This window comes from Xiphias gladius, chromosome 24, assembly GCF_016859285.1.
Source record: "Xiphias gladius isolate SHS-SW01 ecotype Sanya breed wild chromosome 24, ASM1685928v1, whole genome shotgun sequence".
Lineage (NCBI taxonomy): Eukaryota > Metazoa > Chordata > Actinopteri > Istiophoriformes > Xiphiidae > Xiphias > Xiphias gladius.
The window spans coordinates 13,337,451-13,363,292 of record NC_053423.1 but is presented as its reverse complement, the minus strand read 5'-3'; the positions used below and the strand labels follow the sequence as shown (position 1 = coordinate 13,363,292).

Sequence of the window (25,842 nt, the reverse complement as noted above, 5' to 3'; positions counted from 1 at the left end):
CTTTATTTAGTTTGACCATAATCTTTATTGTTTTAATGATCTTTTTCATGCATGTCTATTATAATTTTATCACGCTTCCACAACAGCCTAATAATGGCCATGGCTGGGTTTACCTTTTAGGGGCCCGAGGGCTCTTGGGCCCACATTTGCCACCCACTTCCACCGTCTCTCTGCATTGAGTATGTACCCTGCTGCCTCCAAGTTCTGATTAAGTGCGGTACTCCAACGTTAGAATAATAACTGCTAAAACGATAATATATTTAATACCTTGGTTTGGGGAATATAATAATAATAATACCTTTATTTTCATTTAAAAAATATGCCTGAATACTCATTTTAGTTGACACTGAATTGCAGTTTTGCAAATTAATTAATCAGTTAATCACATTTACAAAACCAATCAACATGCAGTGATGAGGGCCTTTTGGAGCCATATGGAGTCTAGGTCCGTGGTGCAGTTCCCTGCTCGCCACTGTGTATTGGCCTGGACATGTTCGTAGGTATTTTTTGAGTTGACCGATTATTGTTTTAATCCTTATAGTTACCACAATCTTTACTGTTTTAATTTCCCTTTTCTTGCATTCCTATAGTAGCTTTATCTTCCCAGGTGAATCATTTACTTTTGCTGCCATGAATGAATTTTCATCTTTTCCAACAGTGAAGGGAATAAACTGTTCCCAGAAGTTGCATTTAATATTAATAGGTCATCCAGTGCAGATCGCTGACAGAGGGCATAGTTGACGCACCTCTTTGTTTTCCACTTGCCTGTTAGGAGCTACGGCGAGTAATGGCTCAATTTTACTGCAGAACTAAAGCCAAGAGAAACAGCCGTTCCTCATCACGCTGCAGGGAACTTCATTTGACTTTAGACCATTTTTAACCGAGGCCGCGTTGAAGAAGGCAGCCGTCTGTGTGGCCTACTGGAAGAGGAAGAGGTGAGAGGAGGTCCTCTTTTACTCCTAGTGTCGCGACCATCAATCATCATCATCATCATCATCCCCGTTACATCACCAAACGTCCACCTGTGGCAGCCCTTGCTGTTGTAGGTGAGGGAACGTGTTTGCGTTTGTGCCGCGGCTCCTTTAAGAACCAGGAAGCAGCGCATTCGTTACCAGGACAACAAAAAAAAAAAAAAAAAAAAAAAAAAAGACAAAACTCTTCGGCTCGTCTGTTTGTGGCAGCAGTGTGGAAGTATCAAAACTTATAGCGAGGCTCGACTCACTTGGACAAACAACAATAGATTTGGCTCAGTCCTGGATAAGTTTGTTGAATTTTCGGCAACTAAATGGAGGCGAAGAACTAACCTGCTGCCTCTCGACCGACATCGATTGCCTGAACAGTAAGCAACACGACGTGTGACCGCAAATAGAGATACAGGGTCGCATGTTGACTCGGCTGTTGCATCCATTCATTCGTAGTGTGTGTTGTGGAAATAGTCGTTGCCTCCAACGTTGCCTTTCAACACCTGTTTTCCGGACATTCCAAGTCTACTTATCTCCTTCAGGAATAATATGGTGAAGAGCAAGTGGTAGGAGCTGTAAAAAAAAAAAAAAAAAATTTTTTTAAAAATGAGCAAAAAGTATGAATCAGCAAACGTGTCTGAGGTGGAGGAACACATTTCTCTAAAGTATGAAATCAAGAAGAGACTTGGAAAGGGGGTGAGTGAGGTTTTTTTTTATTCCTAATGTAACGGATAGTGAATTTAATTGATCATAGTCTATAAGATTCACAACTCTCAACATAAATCACATGCATTTACAAAAGTTTTTTTTAAGTTGCCAGTTTCACTTACATTTTCAGTTTGCAGGTGCATTATAAGTGTTGCAAAACCCATGTTTAGATGAACCATTTTTCTACCTGTCCCTTAATGTTTACCACATCTTCCAGCCCCTCTGTACTTTAGCCTTAAAAGGAATTCCTGAAATTCTCCGGACTTAAGGTCCTCAGTGAATACCAATGTTGTAAGCATGGGGTTTATTTACTTTGGCAGGACAAACTCTTTCTTTGCAGATCAGCTGATGTGTGAGGACACTTGTTCCCTTTAGAGTCTAACCCCTTTGCTTTTCTCTCCACGGGTCCGGTTGCCACAGGACTAAAAACAGCCTGGTTTGTTTCCATAGACTGTCAATGGAGACTCACAAATTGCTGCTCGGCTTTAAATGTCCAGGTGGTAACTGCCACGTAGACACGTCATATTGGCTAATTAGGCATACCTGAGGGCGACTGTGACTCAGGTTACACAGCTGCTCAACCTGTTTACAGCTGACCAATGCATCCTTTGCAGTCATGCGTCAGGGAACTGAACAGTAGTGAGCAACACAGTGCTAAATGGCGTTAGAAAGTCATGAAGTGGTTTTACAGCAGGAAAGATTGCTTTAAATTGTTCCGAATAGCATTGCTATGTTTATAACCCATTATCTGGAGCCTGGGTTTGATGGAGACAACAGCCATAGAGTCACCGGTGCTGTCTAAATCTGATCTGCTGCCCCAGATGACAGCGCTACTCCTTGTGTCATTACAATAACAGTGTGCACTGATGCTCTGCCTCACTGCTGCCTCTCTTATGCTTGACTTCACTGCCCATATCAGCACCCTCCCTTCACCATAGTCAAGAGCTGTAGCTACTACTGAGAACACAGAGTTCATGTCCTAACTTTTTTTTTTTGTAGTGACATGGTGATCACAAGTACAGTTAACGTTTTATACCAATATTTTTTAGGCTCACTGCTCACTGTTCTTAAATTTGACAGCTTTTAGCTCTTGGGCATGCAACTGTTTTAAAATGAATTTAAGAGAATATAATATATTACAGTTAATTGTAGTGAATTAAACATGGTTAAAAAAAAAAATTAAATTACATTTGCAGAATTTTTGGATCTATTTATAATTATCTGGGTATGGAAGAGCTTCTCAGACTTAAGACCCCTGTATTTCTAAAATCCTGGCTACAGCCCTGAACTCAGTGTTTCCCCATTTTAGTTTGCTCTATTATTATTATTATTATTATTATTATTATTATTACCGTGTTTACATCCTGCTTTTAAAACTTTGTTAATGCTAAACTTGGTACAGAATACAGGCCCACTCCTACAGGGTGAAGAAGGGCCCTGATGTAATGTTATCATTACATTTCGTATCTGTCTCAGGCCTATGGCATCGTATGGAAGGCAGCTGACAGACAGACCAGGGAGATTGTGGCTGTGAAAAAGATCTTTGATGCCTTCAGAAACAGGACAGATGCCCAGGTGTGTACTGTCCGGTCTACAATAAGTTAAATATGAGTTTAACTAAGTTAAATACGAGTTTAGTTAGGTACGAGTTTGGCTGTGTTTGTGGAGTTCATATTCTAACTGTTATTTTCTTTCTCTTTTGCAGCGGACATTCAGAGAAATCATGTTCCTTCAGGTAACGATAAGAATTGTGTTTGACTTAAATAAAGGTCAGCTACTTGTCAGGCCTTAATTTTCTTAGTCATCTCTTAAGAAAGATTAATAATCTCAGTCCCACTCTCAACGTTTTCCATCATTTTTCTCCTCTTCCAGTCTCTTTCTGAATGTATTAAATGTACAAAGTGGTAGGGACACTTGATCTTTTCATTATATACAGGAGTTATTGTGTCTGGGGATACTTCTCCTTACTCCTCAGTCAGTGGTTGAGCTTCATTTCCAATTTTGCTATAAAATCCCAGTTTTTATAGATAAATCGCTGTACTTATTAGCAGTCTATAGCTCCACTTGTACTACTGCAGCAGTTACACCATGCCCTTCCGTCTATGGCACAGTACAGTCAATTTTTCCATGACTGTTTCCTCAAATTTAACTGCTGTAAAAATAGAAAAATGGTGGAAAGGTTTCTAAACTGATTTTGCAGCTGCCCAGTTTACTGTGTGAAAACCATTGAGTAACCATTGGGACCGTGTCCTTACTCATATATAGACTGCTGTTGGTGCAGCATGGTAAAATCTTCACTGTGGCAAAAGTCCCTAAGTTGAAAACCTCTGCAATAATGTAAAAGCTCTGTAAATGATGTCCAATATGGTAAAACTTGTACCAAGAAGGATATGTGTGGATGTTCTCAGTCTGCAGAAGTACCTCTAAGTTTTTGGTGCTTTTGCTAAATATTCAACTTTAGTCTTATAATTATCCTGAATGAAATATGGTTTGCCGGCAGGTATTCAACACAGGTCACAGAAACACACTGGTGACAATGTGCATCAAGAATCCATCTGTCTCACTGCTGACCTACATACAAGTGACCTTCAGCTGTGCCACCGCTTCCTAATCAGCTGCTGTCATCTTCCAGTGAAACTCCAGTGTTGTAGTCATGGCGTTTATAGTGACCATTATGTAACCTCTGTTGAAACTTTCCCTGTTTACACAACTTTGACACAATGCCTGCTGGTTATTACAGGTCAAACAGTAGCCACAGTGTGCTTTCTGCTTTCGTGTGTTGTTTCTGTTAATCAGAATTTTTTTTCCTTATGCAGGAGTTTGGAGATCATCCCAATATCATCAAACTTCTAAACGTCATCCGAGCACAAAATGATAAAGACATTTACCTCATCTTTGAATATATGGGTGAGTGTTGCTCGCCATGCAGAGCTGCTCAGCTGTGACACACAAACATTACTTGAACATTGCTGTTCATGGGGAAGGCTGCAGTGGTTCTTCGCTGTCTAAATTGGCACTGAAAAAGGCTGGAAGTGTGTGTGTGGAAGGGCGTCTGCTTCCCTTGGCTGCCTGCTCTGTCTTACTGCTGAGTCCACATATTGGCCTCCCTCTCTCTGCAGTCTAATCCATGACTGTACACCAGCATCACGGCACAGGCCTCCAATGTTTCTCTCTAGCATTTCATTTTTGGGGTGTTTCTTGGTTGAAGTCATTGAGTATGGGATTATAGAGGAGCAAATGTTTTTGCAACTCATTGCCAAAATCATGGTTTACTGAGGATGATTTACAGTCCAATCATTGGTTGATAGTACTACGGCAGCCGTGTAATCAACATAACTTTCGCTCTGCTTTGACCCAGATACTGACTTGCATGCAGTGATCAAGAAAGGCACCCTACTGAAGGACATCCATAAACGTTATGTGATGTACCAGCTCTTCAAAGCCATCAAATACTTGCATTCAGGAAACGTTATCCACCGGGACCAAAAGGTATGCCAGTGACTCATTCAGTTGGAGAATATTTAGGAATTGTAGTTAATGTATTTGACATATGAAGAATATTTTAAACACTTCACACTGCCCAAAAATGCTATTATTTGGATTCACCAAAATTGATAGCCACATTATGCATATATACCTTTATTACATATTAAACTTTTTTGTGTTTATACTATGCATTTATGCCTAAATGCATATTATAAAGTCAAATGTATTATAATATTTTAAACAAAACATTTATTTTTGTATATACAGATAATAAAAAAACAAGCTACAAAGTTCAAAATACCATGTTTATATAATTACATTCAGTAGCACATGTGCATGTCTGCTGTAAATATGCACATCATGGCCCTTCTCCCTGAAAACTAGATTTTTGTTCCTCCTTTTCCTCTTATTAAACTTCTGCTTTTCACTCCTTGTACAACTTCTGTTTTCATAGCTTGGTCAAGCTGGGCACTGAACTTAATAATACCTCTGCATAGATAAGTGAAAATCAAACTGTTGTTGTCCTTGTGAAGAATGTTTCTCTTGTCTGTGTTTCCCACAGCCATCCAACGTGCTGTTGGACACTGACTGTGTAGTCAAGCTGTGTGATTTCGGCCTGGCCAGATCACTCAACCAGATCCAAGAGGACAGTGGGAATCCTGCACTGACGGAGTATGTGGCGACACGGTGGTACCGAGCTCCTGAGATCCTGCTGGGGTCCACAAGGTATCAAATGTGATGAGCATCTGTTGTCAGTAACCACATCTTCTGCTTGTTCTTCACAACAGTTGATTTAACCATAATGAAGACGGTAACATGGCATTTTAATTTAAGGGGCAGTATACTTATTTAGAAAATGACTTAGCTGTTTTGAGTGTACCAGACTATAAAAGGAGTACATCTTGTCCACAGGTACACTAAAGGTGTAGACATGTGGAGCCTTGGCTGTATCCTGGGAGAGATGCTGCTGGGAAAAGCCCTGTTCCCCGGGACATCCACCATTAACCAAATAGAGAAGATCATGAGTGCCATACCACACCCCGGCCCAGAAGGTGAATAAAAAAAAAAAACTCTACATTAAATTCATTCAAATGCTTAACACTTTGCTTTTACTTTGGATTGATTAAATACATTTTAAATTTCAGATATTCTCGCAATCAAGTCTGAATATGGATCCTCTGTCATTCAGAGAATGTTACTGAAGTAAGAAAATATTTTCTTTTTTTGGATTTATGTTTTGAAAATCCAACCATACACAAGACATTTTAACAAAGCATACGTTTTTTTGTGTCTGTCCATGTAAATCTGGTCATTTAAGCAGCCAACAATGCACATGTTGCGTTTCACTCAATACACATGGATTACTTTACTTATATGTGAATTCAGAGTTTGTACAGTATGTGCTTGGCCTCTTTCTGACCTCGTCACTCCTGGCGCAAGGGTAGTTAGGGGAGTGACGATAACAAATTTCTTCCCCTCCACTGGGAAGAGTATTATCAGAGCCCACAGGTGAAGGTGGGGCTCATTACATGCTCAAGGAGGAGGAGGAGTGATTATTGCAGAGATGCAATGATGTAGAAGCCCCCGCCCGCACATTCCTTTGACTGTCTTCCTCCTCCTGCTTTTGTTTGTATTAAATCCTAGCTCTCCTTTCTTCACCAGACCACAAGTGCCTCTGGAGGATCTTCTCCAGCCATCTGTGCCTCCTGATGCTCTGGACCTGCTGAAGGGTTTGCTAGTTTTCAACCCAGACAAGCGGCTGAATGCTGAGCAAGCCCTCCAACACCCATATGTAGCCAGGTATTAAGACGCATGCATTCATGGATTAGTGACTGTGGTCAGGTTTTCCAATATTGTAGAGATCTCTTTTTTATTCTCTTCTCATTTGTTTGTTTAGTTGAACAGTTAGTTCAGAGAGATCAGTTAATTTGTATCATTATGTTACTGTTATTACCATAATGTGCGATTATTTATCCTTTACTTTTTTCTTTCCTGGAGGTTCCATAATCCAGCCAAGGAGCCAGCCCTTAACTATGACGTAGTGCTGCCGATAGATGATGATATACAATTATCTGTGGTTCAATACCGCAACAAACTTTACGAGGTACGGAGAAAGTCATAAATGTCCAGGAAGCAACATTTAACTGAATTTGTAAACAGAAGACCATATTATATAAGGTGTACTGCAATAAAACTCATTCGTCACTAATTATTGTGGAAGTTGATCTGATCACACGGCTTAAACCTTGTAAACTTTCTTCTTCTTTACCTGCAGATGATACTGGAGAGGAGAATTAATCAGGGGATGCTAGGTCTGATCCAGCCAAAGGATATACACTGTGTCAGTAGCAGGGAGAAGCCCAGTTTGAAGGATAAAGGAGAGAAGGACCGAGGGGCAGTGAATGGCGATGGTATTGGCGAACATGAGGGAAAACCACAACATGAAAAGACTGATGAGAAAAACCACCTGCTTTCACATACAGGCGTCATCAAATCTGGGCCTGTGAATGTATCCCCCCAGCCTGCTGTGGAGAAGACGAGTCCATTAGTTAGCCCTGACGTGGGAAAACTCACATATAATCCCATCACACATGCCCCAAGTATGTCTGAATGTTTTTTACAGGTCACATGGCTGGATGTCAAACCTTAGTATTTTTTTTTTGTTTTGAATGTAATATATATCGAAAGCTGGAAGTTCTGAAAGTTTGCATTCATTGTATGGTCATATTTGTAATCTTGTTTAGTTATGCTTTTATCAAACAGTCCCCAATTTAAATCAAAATTTTAGAATCTTTTTATATTTAGGGAAAGTTCTTCTGTGGCTTTTTTGTATAGACAACATTTGAACCATGGCTGTTAAATGTCGAAATAATTTGGTGAAAAATGTGTTTGTATTTCTCAAAATAAGGTACAGAAAAAAAGTACTGTTTTGGTATTGGTGCAGGAACAGTAGCCATAAAACAATACAAAACAATACCCAGCCCTAGTTTTATGCCTTCACAATAAAATCTAAACAAATCTGTCAGACAGTATACATACACATTCCCTCAGGTAGAAAACACAAACTCCTCTTCTCTTCAATTAGACGGTTTTGTCCGGAGCCCGGCTTGTCCTCCCCATTATTACCACTCTACTACAAGCAGTAGGAAACTAGTGGGACAGACCAGAAATGGAAATGCAACTGCATCACCAACAGAGGGCACCAATGCTTATACAGTAAGTACCAGAACTCAGTTCACCTACTGTTCAGTTTTCCTTGCTTTTGCTTGGGATATTATCTTGGTTTATTTCATTTTTAGACACTTTTCATTTTTGGCTACTTGTATTCTTTCCCACTCAGACTCTTTGTGTGGCTCACTTTTCAACCTTATTCTGTTTTTTCTCCCCCCCTTCATTAGTCCATGGACCAGATTCTTCAGCGTGGATGCTCAGCCCCTGTGGCCCATAACCGTTCCTTCTCCTTGACCCTAAACCAAACGCAGAACAACCCGCTAGTACGCAAGGATGAGCCATCTTTGTCCTCGGGGCTACATGTCCAATCTGCACGACTGGTCAGTCCGCTGCACCTCAGGACATGTAAAATATGACTCAATGTCAGGATGTAGTTTCAGGCCATTTACATGCATGATGCATGAAATATTGATTTTAAACATAGAATGCATGAAAATATGTGGAAATTATAAAGTTTGCTTTGCTGAGCTATAGATTAAATGGCTGTGATAACATGTCTAACTTTCTTTTTATTCCCATGCAGAACCAGCGCTCCAACCCTCCGGTTCGTGAGGCTCGTCCCCCGCCACACTTCAGCAAGAAAGTATTTCAGAGTAACTGTAATGTGGCAGCTGCGGGTGATCCTCGAGCCAAACTAGGCAGTTATTCCCAGGCCTATGGTACTATCAACAAGACTGAACTGGACAATCTGCTTCGAAGTCGTCCTTACAACCAGTAACTGCTGTCATGCCAGTGGTTACATAGGGGTTGGGTGGTGCCCGTGTTTAAACACACAACAAAGTCTGCCTAGGCGTGTGGCAAACTCAAAGCGATCTTGTAAAAAGAAACTCTTCAGACTGTTATGTCAAACACTTTGTGTACTGTGTAGAATGTACCCATAGCGACATGGACTTCCGTTTGCTGTCTGTGACAGTGAATACATATTTGTAAAATCCTATGTGACTTCATATTACGTTTATCAAACTATACCAGCAGTTAATGAGAATATGCATGTGTGTCATTTTTTTAGGAAGTTTCACTTTACAAGGCTGGATTACCAGCCGAGCACAGCGGGCACACTGCCCTGAAGCCCAAGACTTTCAGGGGCCCTGAAGGCCCCATTTTCATTGAGTGTTAGATGGTTTGTGATAATTTGATTAATACAAATTTCTTTGGGAATATGCACCACTTTAGCACATTATCAGCTGAAAGTTTGTCTACCTGTCTATAAAAGAGGCCGTGTGTCAAAATTCACCTGCCAAATATTCCTAAATACATTTGTGTTTCACCCAAGTATCACAAACGGGGTCAGTAGGGGCCCAGTACAGGGTTAAACCAGCCATGACTTTTCTTGTTGATCTACTGTATGTAGCTAATGACCTAAAGCTTAACATTTTATGTACATTAAGTCAGTGGGTTTCAGATGGACACAGAATAACTGGAAAATCTACAAATTGTTTTTTGAATTGTTTATATGAAATAAGTATTTATCTTTGAGTACAGAGCCTACTTGTTCTTCTATTGTGTACAGAAAGAAAAAGATTAATGTTTCTTGAAACCAGTTTATAATGTTTAACAGATTACTGTGTCTGCAGACTACCAGAAAGTTGAATAATAAACAGAGGTTGAAGTATTGAGATTCGTTACTTAAGTAAAAGTACTAATACAAGAATATAAAAACTTCTATTAGAAGTTAAAGTCCCTGCACTCGAAATCCTACTTGAATAAAAGTACAGACGTTCTGTACTAGTGTACCAATACTAATACCATACCACTGGTACTCCTGCAGAAAAATGGCCCCTGCTGATGTATTATTATACAGTATATTACATTTTTATATTGTTTATACTGCTGCAACAGTGTGTAAGCAGCTTTTTACTATTGTAGTTGGGCAAGGTGGAGCTAGTTTTTCTTCTTAAGAAGCAGTTCAGTAAATCTGAGGGGTTGAGAGATGATTAACGGGGTAGGAAAGAAGTAAGGACAAAGCTTTGTTACACCAACTTGTAACGGAAATATTGGATATTTTTACCCTTTTTGGACCTTAAACACGTATTTAAAATAAACAAATGGAGAAGTCTAGAGGAGAAATGACTCTTCGGTGGAACTGCTAAAAAGATAATGTAGTGGAGTGAAAAGTACTCAAGTAAAGTACCTAAAAAACTGTAATTATTTACAGCACTAGAGGAAATGCACTTTACATAACTGATAATGAACCACGTGACTCTTATGCATCATGCAGAACTCTCCTGATCTCTCTGGATCCTTCCACTGCATTATCTCATTTGTAAAGCTTAGAGACCTTTAACTGCGCTTTTTTTTTTTTTTTTTTTTTTTTTTGTCATATGACCCGCAACGACGTTATAGAAAACACTGCATCATAACGTCACTAAATTATGCGTCTTATGTGACAACCGGAGATTCCCGCACGTCACGTGACCACGTGGTGCGATTCCGTCGGCGGCCGCAAAGTTTCTGTCTCGACACAATTGTTCAGGCCAGACCACCAGGGAGGAGGAGGAGGAGGAGGGACAGCTTGTATGTCGACAGCTACCCTCAAATAAATACATTAAAGGTAATGGTGTTATGGCTTGACGTGAATGTGTTAGGCGTGTATATGCGTGTGTGTGTGTGTTTTAGTCAGGAGAAATTATTATTACGATGACTGTTTTTCATTAAATATGCGGGTGGTGCGGCTAACGAGCACCGGTTGGCTAGCAGCGTCCAGCACCCGCCTGTCGCCAGCTGTCACGTAACGCTAGCGAGATAGAAAGATGGTAAATGAACAAAACAGGTGGCATTAGCAGATACTGAGCATATCTAGACACAGTGATTCTCAGAGAAAAGTAGCGTGGCTCTGTACGGAGCTGAAAGCTCAGCGCCGTAAAATGTGGGGGCGAGGCGTCCTAAAAATCCTTAAAAATAGAAGTCCTAATAATAATATAAAATAAATCATTTACTGAGTGGATTCATCATGGCGAGCTAGCTCGCTATTTTGGATATCTGTAGGCTATTCGCGGTCGGTTTATCCATCTACTGCTGCACCGACGGTCTTGGTTACTTTCGGGGGTCACATTTGTGAATTTAATTTAACAGATGACCGCAGTGTCGCATTTATATGCGCTGGTGAGGCCTTGACGGAGTTGCGCCCGCTGCAGATACAGCATGAAAACGAGCCTCGGTGTTTATATTGTATATTGTATATATTATATATTATATTCATGTTTTTCTTTCGGTTTCCTTCGTGCATAACCGATAAATATATGTCGTGTCTTTGTTTTTGGCCCAGGCTGCTGTTTAAGTGTCGTCTGTTTTGCAGTTCGGTGTGTTGTAAGTCACGATGCATATAAGTAATGCATGCGGTGCTTTTCAGCTGCAAATGACAAATATGTTTACACCCGACATAGCAGATAGTGGCAGCATTAGATACTATGACAGGGTATATTATTAATATGAATAATGTGATAAGTTTTGATTACGGTAATTTATGTTTCTTACTGTATTTAAACAAGGGATGCTATTAAAAAATGTTCGTAATGTGCATATAGTGGTGTAATAGGTGGGTTCCTTCCGTTGATTTCACTTTAACCTTCAGAATTAGGAGTGGCTGATTTGTGTGAAATCCTCTATCATGGTATATGTAATTTATATCATATTTATATGTATTAGAGCTGAAACAATTAATTACTGAATTAGTTAAACAGCAACCAGTTTGGCAATTGATTTATGGTTTTTGTTTTCTAAGAATACATTTTTAAAAACTGCTGATCAGACATGTCAAGACATCTAAAAACATGACCATGCCCTCTCAGAAACTGTGATGGAAAATTTTTACCATTATTTTTGACATTTCATAGACCAAATGATTAATTGATTATCAGCGGAAAAAAATCTGCTGATTAACTGGTAATAAAAATAATCATCAGTCGCACCCCTAATTGTTGTTATTATGTCAGTTAATGGATGAAATAAAAGGAGAGGACTACCTGTTTTTGGCTTACCAGACAAATAAATGTACTTCAAGACATGGATTCAAAAATCATATAAACATACACTATGGCCATACAGCATTTCTGCTCACTGATTTGCAACATTGCATCACACTGGCCAATGGCTCTGGTCCAGAGATATTAAAGGGATAGTTATGATGATACAAATGGTGTGTCTCTGGTCTTTCTCTGATGATTGAATTATTATTGACTCAGACTAAAAATCATAATATCACCCAATCCTAAACAGAGCCATCTTGATGAGAACAAATCTTGTCACTTAACAATAAGGCAGCCTACAAGATCAAGAAAGGAAAACATTTAAGCTTTTATCACAAAATTCCAAAAACAATATTAATGCTGGTGTACTACCCATGCCGTGTTTCTATATTTGTATGTGTTGTTGCTATCTCGGTGTAACATCATGAATCATCCACGCATCTCCAAATACACACTCCAAAAAACTGTCCTTTGCTATTTATAGTTTAGATCCCCTATTATCTTTATTAACTCTCCCATAAATGTTTTTAATTTACAGAGTTAACAGAGTTATTGGTTGAAATTCTTTATTTACAGTCTGCCTTCCTTGTGTTGAGTGAAGCTAAAGGAATATAACTGATCATGACGTTCATCAGCTCAGACAAACAGCCTCTGTGTAACCCCCTGAAAGCTGCCAGCCCCGAGCAAATTAATTGGCTGTCCTTATGATATAATTTTAAGTTGACTTGCTTTACTGTACATTTGCTGGTTGCAGCATCTTTATTTGTTGAGTGAGAAATTTTGAATGAAAATTTAATTTAATGTTGAGGAGTCTGCGGGTTTAACCTAGCCAGAGCTGCTGCTGGCACAGTGTGGCATCATGGCAATATCTTGCCAGATTGCCGTATTGGCTGGCAGATAGGCTGACAGCAACACAGTGTAGGATTTCATCTGCCAGGTGGTCCAAGTGACAGTTTCATAATTGGACTCACAATGTTATCATGGTGTCATGAGTGCTTATATGGAGTCTGGTTAAAATCCAGCTCCTTCCATGGTTGGTGCAGTGTTTGTTAAACAACCTTGTGAAACATTTTGCCCCACAGGTTGCAAACTGTGTTGCTCTTTACCAAAGAGTCAGTTACTCCTCATGTGACTATGAAACAGCATTTTACTTTTGATGATATCACTCAGTGAAGTCCTAGATGTTGGTTTGTATTTAGAAAAAGTTGTACACTTGATCTTTGGAACAAATTGGATTTTTATTTCATCCTACATCAAAGATCACAACATTTTTAATTGTTTTGACACAGCATATTATAACATTGTAAAAACAAGAAAAGCCCCCACTGCTTTGTGTGGCTGTTCCTGTGTTGTCACTGTGTTCCGTTGTGTTGCTCAAACATGCACATAGCATGTTGTATATGGGTTTTTCGAGGTATTGTGCTAGCCTAATTGTGTTAACGTGGCTCTCTTGCTAGGCCACTGAATCCCTCCCTTTAACCTAATTCCCCTAGCTATACATATCAGTAGAGGCCAGGGACAGTGGCAATGCCTTTATCCACAGCGTTGGGGTGTCTCTCCTAAGAGGATTTGAAATCACCCATGTAATGCTTGTAAAGCTGGAAAAACAGTGCCTCAAACTGATTCCTCACTCAACAAACTCAAAAAACTTTTGTCTGTATTCTCTTTCACCACTTCTCCAACTTGTAGGTGAAACTATTGTGGTTGGTGAATGACCTTGTCCACTTCTGAAATGACAATCTGGAAATTTTAATATGAATTAGGACTGAGAGATAATTCAGTTATTGTTTATTAAATATATGCAAAAAAATACTTTAACATACTGATATAATCTTACCATGCTGTCATTCTACAAATTTCTGTTGTCCAAACTAATGATGCAGAGCAAGTTGTAACAGTAATTTAACAAAATTAGTTATTAAAGTTTTTGTTTTACACGTGAAGAGTTTGCGCTCATTACAGTGGAGCACTGTAGAGCTGAAACAAATGATCGACAAAAATAGTCTCATACTATTTTCATTATTGTTTATGTAATTTCTTTAACCAAAGTCCCAAACATATAATATATTTATCACAACATCTCAAATATAAGGATTTGCTAAATTTCTTTGTCTTCTCTAACCATAAACTAAATTTCTGAGAAAGTAAAATTAAATAACTAAATGAGATTTGGACTGTTTGTCAGACAAAACAAGCAGTGGCCTGGCCGGCCTGTCTCGTCACTTATACCGATAGTGAGTCACTATAGCATCCAGGCTGCCCTGAAGAATTAGCGCTGCTTAGAGGACCTATTAAAGACCCATGTTTTGTAAACGCAACAATGGCTGAAGCTTTGGCAAGCGACCATAATCACCACCATCACTGCCACCAGCGCCCGGCAAGAAACCACGTTCAGCAGCAGAGGGTACTTTCATATAGCACCTTTAAGGAAATTGTGATAGACATTTTTCACTTTTTTATGGACCAAATGATTAATCAGTTAATGGAAAAAATAATTGGCAGATGAATTGATCATGAAAATAATTGTTAGTTGTCGACCTAGAGCAGTTTATTGTTTCTTACATGGGCATGATAATTTTACATGTGATTTCAGCCCTATCGCCCAGTTACAATCTTAAATGCTTTACATGGGCATTGGACAGGGGGCGGATCACATGCTTTGACTGTGCGTGTCACGTGATTAGTTAAGGACTCTTGGGTTACTCACTCACATCTCTGGAATCGTTCCGTTGACAGACATCTTGTGACACAAGCAAACAAAACCTTGGGTTACTGAGGAAAGTGTTGTCTGTTCAGATCAAGTAAGTGATTTTTTTGCTTTTTAGGTAAAATAATACTGACTACAGTGCAAACAGTTAACTGACAGATAGTTGGATTTTTCAAGTAATTCGGCAAAACTGCTCTACTGAGAGCACTGTGTACTCCCCTTACACCACCATTGTTGTTCGGATTTGGCTCCTCAGATAATGATTGTAATCTGTTATGATCTTAATGGAGACTGTCAGAATAAAGCATAGCCAGCATTTGCCATGTTGGTCTGCAGTCTCTCATGGCCCTGCCCTAGCGATGGATAGACAGAGATCATGAGGACACATGCTGGATTCTGGATGTGTTTGCCATGATGAAATAGAGCTGTGTTGCATAATGCTCACTGTCAATTCAGTGTGGCCTGGAAAGAGGTGAGGAGAAGGACAGAGCAGGTATGCAACAGTATACATGATTTTAAGTGATCTGATCTGCTGCTGAATGGATATGCACCTCTGTAAAGCCAGTCTGATGCCCACACCGGCTCTTCTCTTAAAGTGAGCAATTAGGCGAATGGCTCTTGGCTCCCTTCCTGCTCAGTAACAGTTTTCTGGGGACTTGAGGGCTTTATATGCACAGCACTTTTGGAAACACGAATCAACCTTGTAAATTTGACCTTACTTCCAGAGAGATTTCTGATTTCTTGTGGACAGCTCTTGTGTTATGCATGTCCCGGCCTCATTATCATTATAGATTACAATGGAAATGGCACAGAAGCCTGTTCACCAGGGCTGTGCAGGGGCCTGGTGGGGGAGGGGCACTGCAGTAATGGCCAGTATTTCTTGTCTCTTCCTGAAGAAAAACAGATTAATAATACATTTGGTTACCAAGGCACCACCTATGTCCACGGTAGCACTGTCAGCACTGGTGTGAACAGTGTTTACCGTCTCCTCATTTCTCTCACACCATCCATTCCGGTTTCATGTTTTCTGCTGGCCAAGTCCATACAACCAATGTGTGTGTTTAACAGCTTTAGGTTTGTGTAAAAGTAGCCTGTGATTTCTTGTGCAATTTTCCACTGACAAGAGGTTAATTCACAAGAATCCACAGTTCGTATTGCAGTATATTTCTTGGAGACCTCTAGTTAAACCTTGTAACTGAGAGAGTTTCAGAATGAAAAAAGTAATTCCAAAAAGACTACTTCCATGAAACTCTGGAGGAGTCACCTAAAACCACAATTCAGGGGGTTGATTCATTGCTGCTGCAAAATTCCCCCACCACCATCACAACCCCCACCTGGCTGGGTAAAATAGACTTTAAAGCTGAAACGATTAGTCAATTGTTCTTAACATTATCTGCAGAAAATTAACCACTTTTTAAGCAAAAGGACCAAATATTATCTATATAGAACAAATTATTAATAGAGTAATTGGGGAAGTAAAAGGCAGATTAAATCCATAGGGTTTTAGATTGGACTTCCTTTAGCAGCCATTGCCTCAGATGTGTATTTTCAGATGGAACCAGATAGTCAGCCATAACAATCAAATGCCGCTGCACAACTGCTCCTCTCAGAGCAGTGTGACACAAGTGTCTTATCTGGTGTTTATAGTGAATCTCTAGCCTATAGCCTCTTCTCCTACATTAGATCACTTGCTGCTGCCTGCTGCTTTCCAGTGAAATGCAATAGGATCACTGTAAAGTCATTAACATTAACTCCTTTCCCCTTCTCTTTCATCCCCTTCTCTTCTCTGGCAGCAAAAATACATTACTTTTAACTTTCTATATGAATCACATATTCATAATAGTTTGTTCACCATGAGACAAAAAGATAAAATACTATAAAATATAATACCAAACTAATTTTTAAAGACATGTAAAACATTTATTAGTAGACTTATCCTTTCCTTTTCATATTTTGACATTATTTTCTACAGTTTCTTCTTCTACTGATGAAGTAAATATCAGTACTGCTTTTCTACAAGAAAAACTGCAGGAGCTTCTTATGGTGCGATAACAAGTTCTTCCTCTTGGCGGTATTGCTTGGTGGCAGGGTGGTCAGAGCATTGTTGTGAACCTTTGTGCATCGTCAGCAGGTATCTCACAAGCAAGATCATAAGCATTTTGCCGCTTAGCCTTTATACCTCACCTGAGTTAGGCAGTGAAGACTGACTAACCTTCATGTGCAGAAGGGTTTCAACTGTGGGCTCTCATTGGCCGCAACCATCTTGAGCTGGTCTCAGCTGTCGCGTCAATCTCCCCAGTGGCTTTCCTTAGTTGTTTGGATTCCAAACCGATCTTCTACAAGAAATGGCGTACTGCTGTTGCTGGGAAACCACAGCAGCCGGCTTCCATGGGGAATACGGCTTGGCAGTTGTTTTTGCCCTAGGAGCCTTGTCACCTTCCCTTTGGAAGTAGATAACTTTGGGTGCTGATGCCTGGTGTTTGTGGGCTTTGACCCTCTGCAGGTCCATCTATTTGGCGATTTCTGTAAGGACCTTGTCATTATTTATTATTTCATAATCATTACTTCATAATAATCAACCAAATTACCATTACTCATCATCAAACAAATTCAAATCTCAGAATAATTCATTTCACAGACTTCCATGAGTATTAACCCATATCTTGCCATAAGCTTTTAAAATCATTGCTTAAATGAAATCCTTGTCCCCTCTTACTGATCTTCTCTGGCTTTGTGTTCTGCCCTCCGATGCCTCTCTCTGATCCACCGGTAAGGCATTCAAGGCTTTGATCACAGCCTGGTGCTCTTAGTCCCATGTTCTCTCTCCTAGCCTGCGTATTCTCTATTACTTGTTTTACAACAATTTTTGACATAAAGAAGGCATGTGGTGGCTCTTCTTTTTTTTCCTGATCATCCCCAAAAGCCTAGTTTTTTGAAGACTGCCTTCTCCATTTTTTTAGCATCTTTGACAATTCCTAAGGCTTCATTAAGACACAGAGTGAATAAGAGGCATATTTTTGCAGAATCAAAATCCAAAACAGGAAGGTAAAAACATAAAATGATTTAATAAAAAAAAATAAAAATTTGGAATGGATGGAATCTAGCTTGTGAAACAGAAAGGCAACGTGATTTAGCTCTACTCCATCTCTCGCTGTCTTCTCTTCCTGCTGCATTGTTTGATTGCCTGTCACCTTTTTAATCAGTCAGATGCGGTGTTTGTTTCTTTGCCAGTTTGGCCTAGATGTTGTACTGTCATTACTTTTTTTCTGCTTCCTTCTCTGACTTTTGAGGTGCAATAAAGATGTTCAAATTGTATGTATAAGAATACAAAGCCCTTTAGCTGTTACAGGTTTTTTTGTGGTGGATGTAGCTTTTTAAGAAAACTTTTTATAATTCTAATTCTCTTCTTTTTACAGATTGTTCTTGCAGCAGAGTGAGCCTTCCTACACAACCATGTCCCAGGACAAGAGTGGTTACCCTGGTATGGGTGAGACCAACCCCCTTCATAACAGCATCTACGGACCCCCTCAGTCAGGTTTCGGCATGCCCCCTCCCAACTACAGTCAGGCCCAAGGGGGACCATACCCACCAGCAGCTGGCTACGGGCAGCCGTGCTCCCCCCAGGCAGGCCCAGGTTTTGTCCCTGGTCCTTACCCTCAGATGCCTTACCCACAGGGACCCTACCCTCAGGGGCCTTATCAGCAAGGCCCCCCACAGTCAGGCTTTCCCGGAGATCCCACCGGTGAGTAGTGAAACTGAAGGTTTGAGGCATTAATGAATAAACTTTTACCTTTCTAGTTCACCTTATTTTTTTGTTATTAGATACCTGAATGTATCACATAAGCAATAAAATGTGTCATGGCCAAATAATGGGGCTGTACCTCATGTCATTTGACTCTGCTTATGTTCCATTTTTAGTTACTTTAACAAAAAAAAAAACAATACACTCAGCTGAAGTCATGGTCATTTATTACTTTTCGAAAACTTTTTCTCTTTGCTCCTTAAAGCTGTCTCAGTTTTCCATATGAAAGTTACATGTTTGGATGGAAATTTTCTCTGTAAATGGATTTACACATTAAAGGCATGTGAATGCTACAAGAACTTTGTAGGCACATTTTTATCCAGGTCAACAGGAAAACACATTGCTGGCTCCACTTTGGATCAGACTTAACACAGATGAATCGGGAATCAGTGAAATGATCAATACCACACACAGAGTGTGCTGAAAATGCAACAGACGTGGATCCATTTGTTTAGTCTAGTTTTTGCCAGTTGATTGTTGTTGTTTTTTTTTTCCCCCTAATCCTTGTCCTGTTATTGTTGTCAACCAGGACCTGCAGGCAGCCCTGGTTATCATGTTGATGTGCCTCCATCTTACTACGACAATGAGGAGTTCACCAACTCTGGCTTTGAAGATAAGATCATCCGACAAGCATTCATCAGAAAAGTAGGTCCTTTGCCATGTCAAATACAGACAGTCTGACAAATAAAAGGAAAAACCTGTATAAATGACTGGAGAAATATAACGAATGCAGATGCTTCCATACAGGTACACTGCAAGGTACAATTACGCAATTGACATCCAATCATGCTCATTTTATAAAAATGCTGAACAGGCCGAGTTGATTCTGATTTTATATCAAGATGGCAAGAGGAAAAGAGGAAAGAGGAAGTTACATAGGGAGAAAGAGGAAAAGTTACATAGGGAGGGATATTATAGTATGTTTGCAGTGCATAAACCCCTCATTACAAAGATGAATACATATTTGAGAGTTTAGTGGTGCAAAAACCATAGGCACTGGTCTAAGGAAATGTGGAAAAGATTGATATGGTCAGATGAGTCATCCCTCATCATATTCTCAACAAGTGGGCGAGTGCATGTGTGGCGTACACCTAGAGAACGGTACAGGCCTGAATACTTTACCCCTACAGTGAGAGGATCTAGTGGCTCTGTTATGCTGTGGGAGGCATTTTGCTGCCATGGTTTGGGTCCACTTGTCTCCTTTAGAGGGAAGTGTTACTGCAAATCAATACAAAGTCGTTTTGACTGATCACCTTTATCCTATGATGAAACATTTCTACTCTGATGGGAGTGGTCTCTTCCAGGATGAGAGTGCCCCCGTCCATCGGGCACGAGGGGTCAGTGAATGGTTTGATGAGTATGAAAATGATGTGAATCATATGCTACGGCCTTCACAGTCACCAGATCTCAACCCAATTGAAAAGATGGGAGATTATGGGAGATTTTGGATCGTTGGTTAGACAGCGCTGTCCACAACCATCATCAAAACACCTAATGAGGGAATATCTTTTGGAAGAATGGTTTTGCATCCCTCGAGTAGAGTCCCAGAGATTTGTAGGATCAATTCCAAGTCGCATTGAAGCTGTTCTGGTAGTTCGTGTTGGCCCAACACCTTACTAAGACACTTTGTTGGTTTTTTTAACTTTAATTGTCACCTGTCTGTAGATTAAATGGGTGTGATATAGATACAAATATGTTTGTATGTAATACCACTAAAATTACTAAAAATTACTACCAAAAAAAAATTTTTCATCTGTAAAACTAACTTCATTCCTCTTTCCTACCAGGTCTTCATGGTTCTCACAGTGCAGCTACTGGTCACTTTTTCCTTCGTTGCTGTCTTCACCTTTGTCGAAGATGCCAAGGTCTTTGTGAAAAAATATCCATGGACATACTTCGTGTCCTACGCAGTCTTCTTTGTGTTCCTAATCATCCTCAGTTGCTGTGGAGACTTCCGCCGCAAGCACCCCTGGAATTTGGTTGCACTGGTAAGAACTTGCCATAACACTAAATAATAAAAAAGTATGGATTACCAATTGTTATAGTCTGTTCCCACAGTAAATAAACAGATTCATGCCATATGAAATGTATGCATTTTGTGTACAAGAGTTAATGTAAGATTATAAGGAATTGTTAGATAAAAAATATGCAAAATATGCTGAAAGGAAAGAGCTGCCTCTGAGAACCAAACATAATCTAATGTTAGGCAGGAGTGTAGTGAAGGTTAAAACACCCATAAATGATTACTCACCTCTCATTCTTAAATAGCATTTAGGTAGCCCTTCAATTAAACTGGGCTCCCTCTCTTTTCCTTCTGAAATTCTCGGATCGCTCATTTTGTTTTCTGCTGGAACATTGTATCCCCATGTCTGCACTTTTGTAATGTTAACACAGAGCAACATCACCTAACCACCCACATGTACTATACAGGACTTAAAACAGACATACCCTTACACTGAAAACAGCAGATAGACTTTAAACACTGCAGGAAGTGCTTTCATGGAGTAGAGAAATGAAAGAAGTTCAGAGGGTGGACATACTCCGACATCTAAAGGGTGCTGCATCAATTAATAATCTGTCAAATAAAAGAGCAAGAAGTAAGAGGCTAGTTATGAGCCGTCGAGTGAGTCTAAAGTTATATTTACGTTAGTGTTGCTTTAAACAATCAGTTTATCTAACTTTTTGCTAGATAGAGCAACAAGTTCATTACTCCATAGTTCTTAACCTGTATTCCTACTATATTATGTTGTTAATCAGCAACTACTGTAAATAACACTGCCAATGAGAAAGACAGGGTTTGAACTTCTTTCCCATCTCTCTTTTTTCATTTGTTACACAACTGTTTTCTGGCAATTTTCATGTGAATAACTGAGGGCAACAGTAAAAATGTCTTCGTGGAGAGACTGTCTGAAAAAGTGCACTGCTATCCTCATATTTGAATAAAATTCCCCCCCTATGTAACAACTAATGTGGTCAGACATAATGTTTTATGAACTGGTTCTGATCGAATATACTCTGGCCCTTAAAAGGTTGCTTTGAAATTGTCACCTGAATCTAAAACATGTGAAGTGTGTAATGGGTCATGTTAATGCGGCCGGCTTTTTCCTGTGTCTTGCAGTCCATCCTGACCCTTAGCCTCTCCTACATGGTGGGTATGATCGCCAGCTACTACAACACAGAGACTGTCATCATAGCTGTGGGCATCACTGCAGTGGTCTGCTTCACTGTCGTCCTCTTCTCACTACAGGTCAGTACACACAAACCGCTGCTGGAATAAATGTGTTCAAGTGTATACATGCACACAAACAAATAACATTCTCTGGTTATTTGTTGTTTCACTTGTAAGGGAGAGAATTCCTTAGATTAGGGTTGTCACAGTGAAATGCTCAACCCAGTCAATCAAGCACACTGCTCACTGAAGACACACTCGTACACTAGAATATGTGTATCTTAGAATTAAAGCTGCTTGTTACAATGGTTTGAAACATGAAATATTCAAACCACTAGCTTTGAGTTTCATGATTTATCAAGGGTGCATTTGAATTACATTTCCATAAGTCTATAATTTTTTTTTCTCTCGTTCTTTACCTCAGAGCAAGTATGACTTCACTTCCTGTTGGGGTGTGCTGTTTGTGTGCCTGATCGTGCTGTTGCTCTTCTCCATCCTTTGCATCTTCATCCGTCATAGGATCCTGCACATCGTATATGCCTCACTGGGGGCTCTGCTCTTCACCTGCGTAAGTTTCACACCTATAGTGTAGCTTTTTAAAAATGAATGCTAGAGGAGTAAAGCAGAAACTGGGTAGGAAAACTAACTAACACTAACTTTGTTATTAAGATCTAAATATATGATCGTGCATTGTGAGAGCCAAACTCCACCAAAACAGCTGTTAAAACACTATGACCATCAATTAAATAGAGAGTGAAACACGTGTTTTGGATCAACAGAGGTAGAAAACTCCATGAAGAGTAGAATTCACTCAGATGAACAAAGGAAGAGTAGGTGTGATAGGATGCATTTGATGAGTGAAGAGCAACTCTTGAAGAATAGCAGGACAAAGGCTCTGTTGGTTTTTAATATACAAGTATTAAAAGGGTATGGACAAAATGAAACAAGAAGACAGGTGATGCGCAACAAAGTGGAGTATTAAAAGTGAAAGGAAAAGCCAAGAGCGCATGAGAGGATGGTATTACCAACACTGTCCAGAATGGCACCCGTGTTGTCTCAAAGTGTTAGTGGGTAGAAAACTGCCCTGGTTGGTGAGGGCGTGTGTAGGTACCAGTTCGACAACGAAATACGATCTAGGAAGTCAACAGATCCATGAGTTTGAAGGCTTATCTGATGCCAAAACACTGCGGAGGCAATTTATAATATTATGAGTAAGGATTTTAATGCTGTGGAAAGTTATCAAGGCAGTACTCATTTTATCTTTTTTCACAACGGTCACAAGGTAAACAGTAGAAATATAGCGTTGATTTCACAAAGTAATTTACCTGGAATGTTCACAGTGAATTCCTTTGCATTATTTTCCCGCAAAAGCGGAGCCAGGTTCAACTTTTTAGCTAGACAACGCTGGGTTTTTTTTTTTTTTGGACCCGTCTGGGTGGTCCCTGGTCAGTGATATCCTGTACACCGTATATGAATATGTGCAACTGTAATGTATGTAATGAAGGTGTTTTTGGCAGGAGGTTAATGAATATTATGGTGTATTATGGCCTTAGTTTAAGACAGTATATGGATATATTAGGTGGATGTTACCATAGCATCTGAAATGATGGCTGATAAAATAATTTTTTGTCAGTCATTTTAGATCTCAAGTGTATAAATCTTTAGAAATGACTAATGCCTTCCTTGTTCTTCTCCGCAGTTTTTGGCTGTTGACACTCAGCTTCTCCTGGGCAACAAGAAACTGGCCTTGAGTCCAGAGGAGTACATTTTCGCCGCCCTCAACCTCTACACTGATATCATAAAAATCTTCCTCTACATCCTGGCTATTGTGGGACGCTCCCGTGAATGAGGCTGCACTTAAAAGAAAACAGCAGGGAGGCAGAGAATGCCTTCCTATTACTTTGAAATGTTGCTAACATGCCCTCTCTGATTCCTTTTACTGTTTTCCCATTTTACTGTTTATTTCCTCTTCAGTCATACATACAGTTCTTTTTTTAAACACATAGTAGGGCTATGGAGGAGATGCAGCTGGTCATAAAATGCAGCTGAGAGGGACAGTATTTATCAAATAAAAATCTTGCCATTAATGACAGAATGCAATGATCTGTCTTTTCCTCAATTTTTACCACTCTGCTTGCTCTAACTCTATTCTGCCTTTACTACCACAAATTACTACATAATGTCTACATCACCTACCCCTACCCTGCCCCTCCCCCCCAAGTCTTCCACTTTGGCACAGTGGTTGGCACTCAGCCTTGCCTTGCTGCAGAGATGAATCAAGAAAAGAGCAGGGAAGGTATCTGTAGTGCTTAATATTGATGCAAACCGGCTTTGCCTGAAAAGAGGACGTTAGTACTAGAAATACCCCCTCCTTCAATTTCTCTATTTTCCCAAACTTAATCTCTCCCTTTTCAAACTGCTGGTGTAAAGTAACTGCATGGCAACGTTGGAAACATAACTAAAGATGTGTTGCGATTCTCTAGAACTACCAGCGAAATACCTCTAGCTTGCTTGTCACAGTTGTAAATAGTTAAGTGTGTTACTGTATACAATGCCAATCTCCCCCTGTCTCTGAAAGGCATTCTGGGGTGATTCATATGGATGTGCTACTTTTTGGAGAAAATGTGCACTAACATCAGAACTTTGCTGACCCAGTATAGGAACTAAAATCTCCACGTGGAATAAGGATAAAGATCAGCGTTGGATGTGTGTGACAAACATGAACATTAAATGAATTATTAAATCAATATTTATAAACTTTATATTCTTATGTAATATCTTTTCAAGAGGACAAAAAATTGAGTTCTGACATTATTTGTATGATTCCAAAGCCGAAATGTTCCCTTTACTTCTATGTTTTGTTTTGCTTTTCTTAACTGTCCTCAGAAGTTCCCTCTCGTGTGGTCATCAATGTGAAGTGACATTTTAGTGCTGTATTTATTTTTTGTGCTTACAAATAATGTGAAATATTGTAGTATTGTAATTTCTGACCACTTTTATACCAAGCTAATCCAGGTTTCAGAATTTCTGAATTTTAACATAGGTAATATGAAGTAGACAGTCACTGAACTTGAAGGAAATGGTACTTATAACCTTTGTATTTATTAAGTTTGATTTAGATAGCAGGGTTGCTTTTAAGTTGCTAAAACTGGTGTTGAGGAAAACAAACTCAGACGGAAATTTAAAAAAACTGTATTACTAAAGTTGACTGTTAAACCATGACATACTGATTGCGTAACGTACAAATTGAAACAGGCAAAAGGAATCAATATGCATCGGAAGCCAAAACTCTCCTACACACACAACTTGAATGATCTATTTAATGTGAACATCTATTTAATGTGAACATGTGAACATTTTTTATTCTATAACCTCTGTTTTGATTTTTCATCTCTTGCATGACTCATATCTGCCATTTGCATGTGCTGATAATGCACACTGTACAGGTATTCCTGTTTGAAGAGAGACTGTTGTTTGGCAGCCCTGTTAGATTTTTTTTTTTTTCAACTTTTTTGTTTTTATCTAACTAACTTATACATGTATATAGAACTCCTTAGTGGTTTGATGTGTATAGATAAAGTAAGTTTGGGGTTTTCTAGATCTGTTTGCATTGTATATTTGCATTAAAGAACAGACAGCTGTTGGCTTTTCATTAAAATGGATACCATGTAAAGATGTTAACTTTGTGTGTTGTTTGTGTGTTTTGTAAATGTCATCTGGTTAAAAGGAACCTCAAATCAGATAAAGCAAACTTAACATCTTGAGCCCCTTGAACGCATTTTCCGATAAAACAAAAATGGCTGTGTTTTTCA

At 39.5% G+C, this 25,842-nt stretch overlaps 2 protein-coding genes across 4 annotated transcripts; both read left to right on the top strand.

Moving 5' to 3' along the window:
- Window positions 1-1,166: 1,166 nt before the first annotated feature.
- mapk15 (mitogen-activated protein kinase 15) lies at window positions 1,167-9,974 on the top strand. Of its 3 annotated transcripts, XM_040120847.1 has the most exons (15): window positions 1,167-1,339; window positions 1,505-1,658; window positions 3,147-3,245; window positions 3,376-3,405; window positions 4,487-4,577; window positions 5,029-5,159; window positions 5,719-5,882; window positions 6,069-6,208; window positions 6,302-6,359; window positions 6,819-6,956; window positions 7,155-7,260; window positions 7,432-7,756; window positions 8,242-8,372; window positions 8,555-8,707; window positions 8,911-9,974. In XM_040120847.1, the coding sequence occupies exons 2-15, from the start codon at window positions 1,569-1,571 to the stop codon at window positions 9,103-9,105; spliced, it is 1,851 nt and encodes a 616-aa protein (XP_039976781.1). In that variant the 5' UTR covers window positions 1,167-1,339; window positions 1,505-1,568; the 3' UTR covers window positions 9,106-9,974. The 3 variants fall into 3 exon arrangements, with proteins under 3 accessions (XP_039976781.1, XP_039976782.1, XP_039976783.1); XM_040120848.1 differs by having other exon boundaries at window positions 1,167-1,658; window positions 7,432-7,567; XM_040120849.1 differs by lacking the exons at window positions 1,167-1,339; window positions 1,505-1,658 and having other exon boundaries at window positions 3,193-3,245; window positions 4,171-4,577.
- Window positions 9,975-10,801: 827 nt separating this feature from the next.
- On the top strand, window positions 10,802-24,117 carry grinaa (glutamate receptor, ionotropic, N-methyl D-aspartate-associated protein 1a (glutamate binding)). Its single transcript, XM_040122571.1, has 7 exons — window positions 10,802-10,938; window positions 18,476-18,801; window positions 19,391-19,506; window positions 20,649-20,849; window positions 21,980-22,108; window positions 22,455-22,598; window positions 23,730-24,117. Exons 2-7 carry the CDS (start codon window positions 18,513-18,515, stop codon window positions 23,877-23,879), a joined length of 1,029 nt encoding a protein of 342 aa, XP_039978505.1. The 5' UTR covers window positions 10,802-10,938; window positions 18,476-18,512; the 3' UTR covers window positions 23,880-24,117.
- The last annotated feature ends 1,725 nt before the right edge of the window (window positions 24,118-25,842 follow it).

What these genes read in the sequence shown, in the direction of transcription:
- mapk15 (XM_040120847.1), top strand. Translation starts at nt 1,569, where the DNA reads ATGAGCAAAAAGTATGAATCAGCAAACGTGTCTGAGGTGGAGGAACAC. An exon ending in TCCCATCACACATGCCCCAA is followed by an intron (nt 7,757 to 8,241) that starts GTATGTCTGAAT and finishes CTCTTCAATTAG; the next exon opens with ACGGTTTTGTCCGGAGCCCG. An exon ending in AGGGCACCAATGCTTATACA is followed by an intron (nt 8,373 to 8,554) that starts GTAAGTACCAGA and finishes CCCCTTCATTAG; the next exon opens with TCCATGGACCAGATTCTTCA.
- grinaa (XM_040122571.1), top strand. Translation starts at nt 18,513, where the DNA reads ATGTCCCAGGACAAGAGTGGTTACCCTGGTATGGGTGAGACCAACCCC. An exon ending in GACAAGCATTCATCAGAAAA is followed by an intron (nt 19,507 to 20,648) that starts GTAGGTCCTTTG and finishes CTTTCCTACCAG; the next exon opens with GTCTTCATGGTTCTCACAGT. An exon ending in GGGCTCTGCTCTTCACCTGC is followed by an intron (nt 22,599 to 23,729) that starts GTAAGTTTCACA and finishes TCTTCTCCGCAG; the next exon opens with TTTTTGGCTGTTGACACTCA.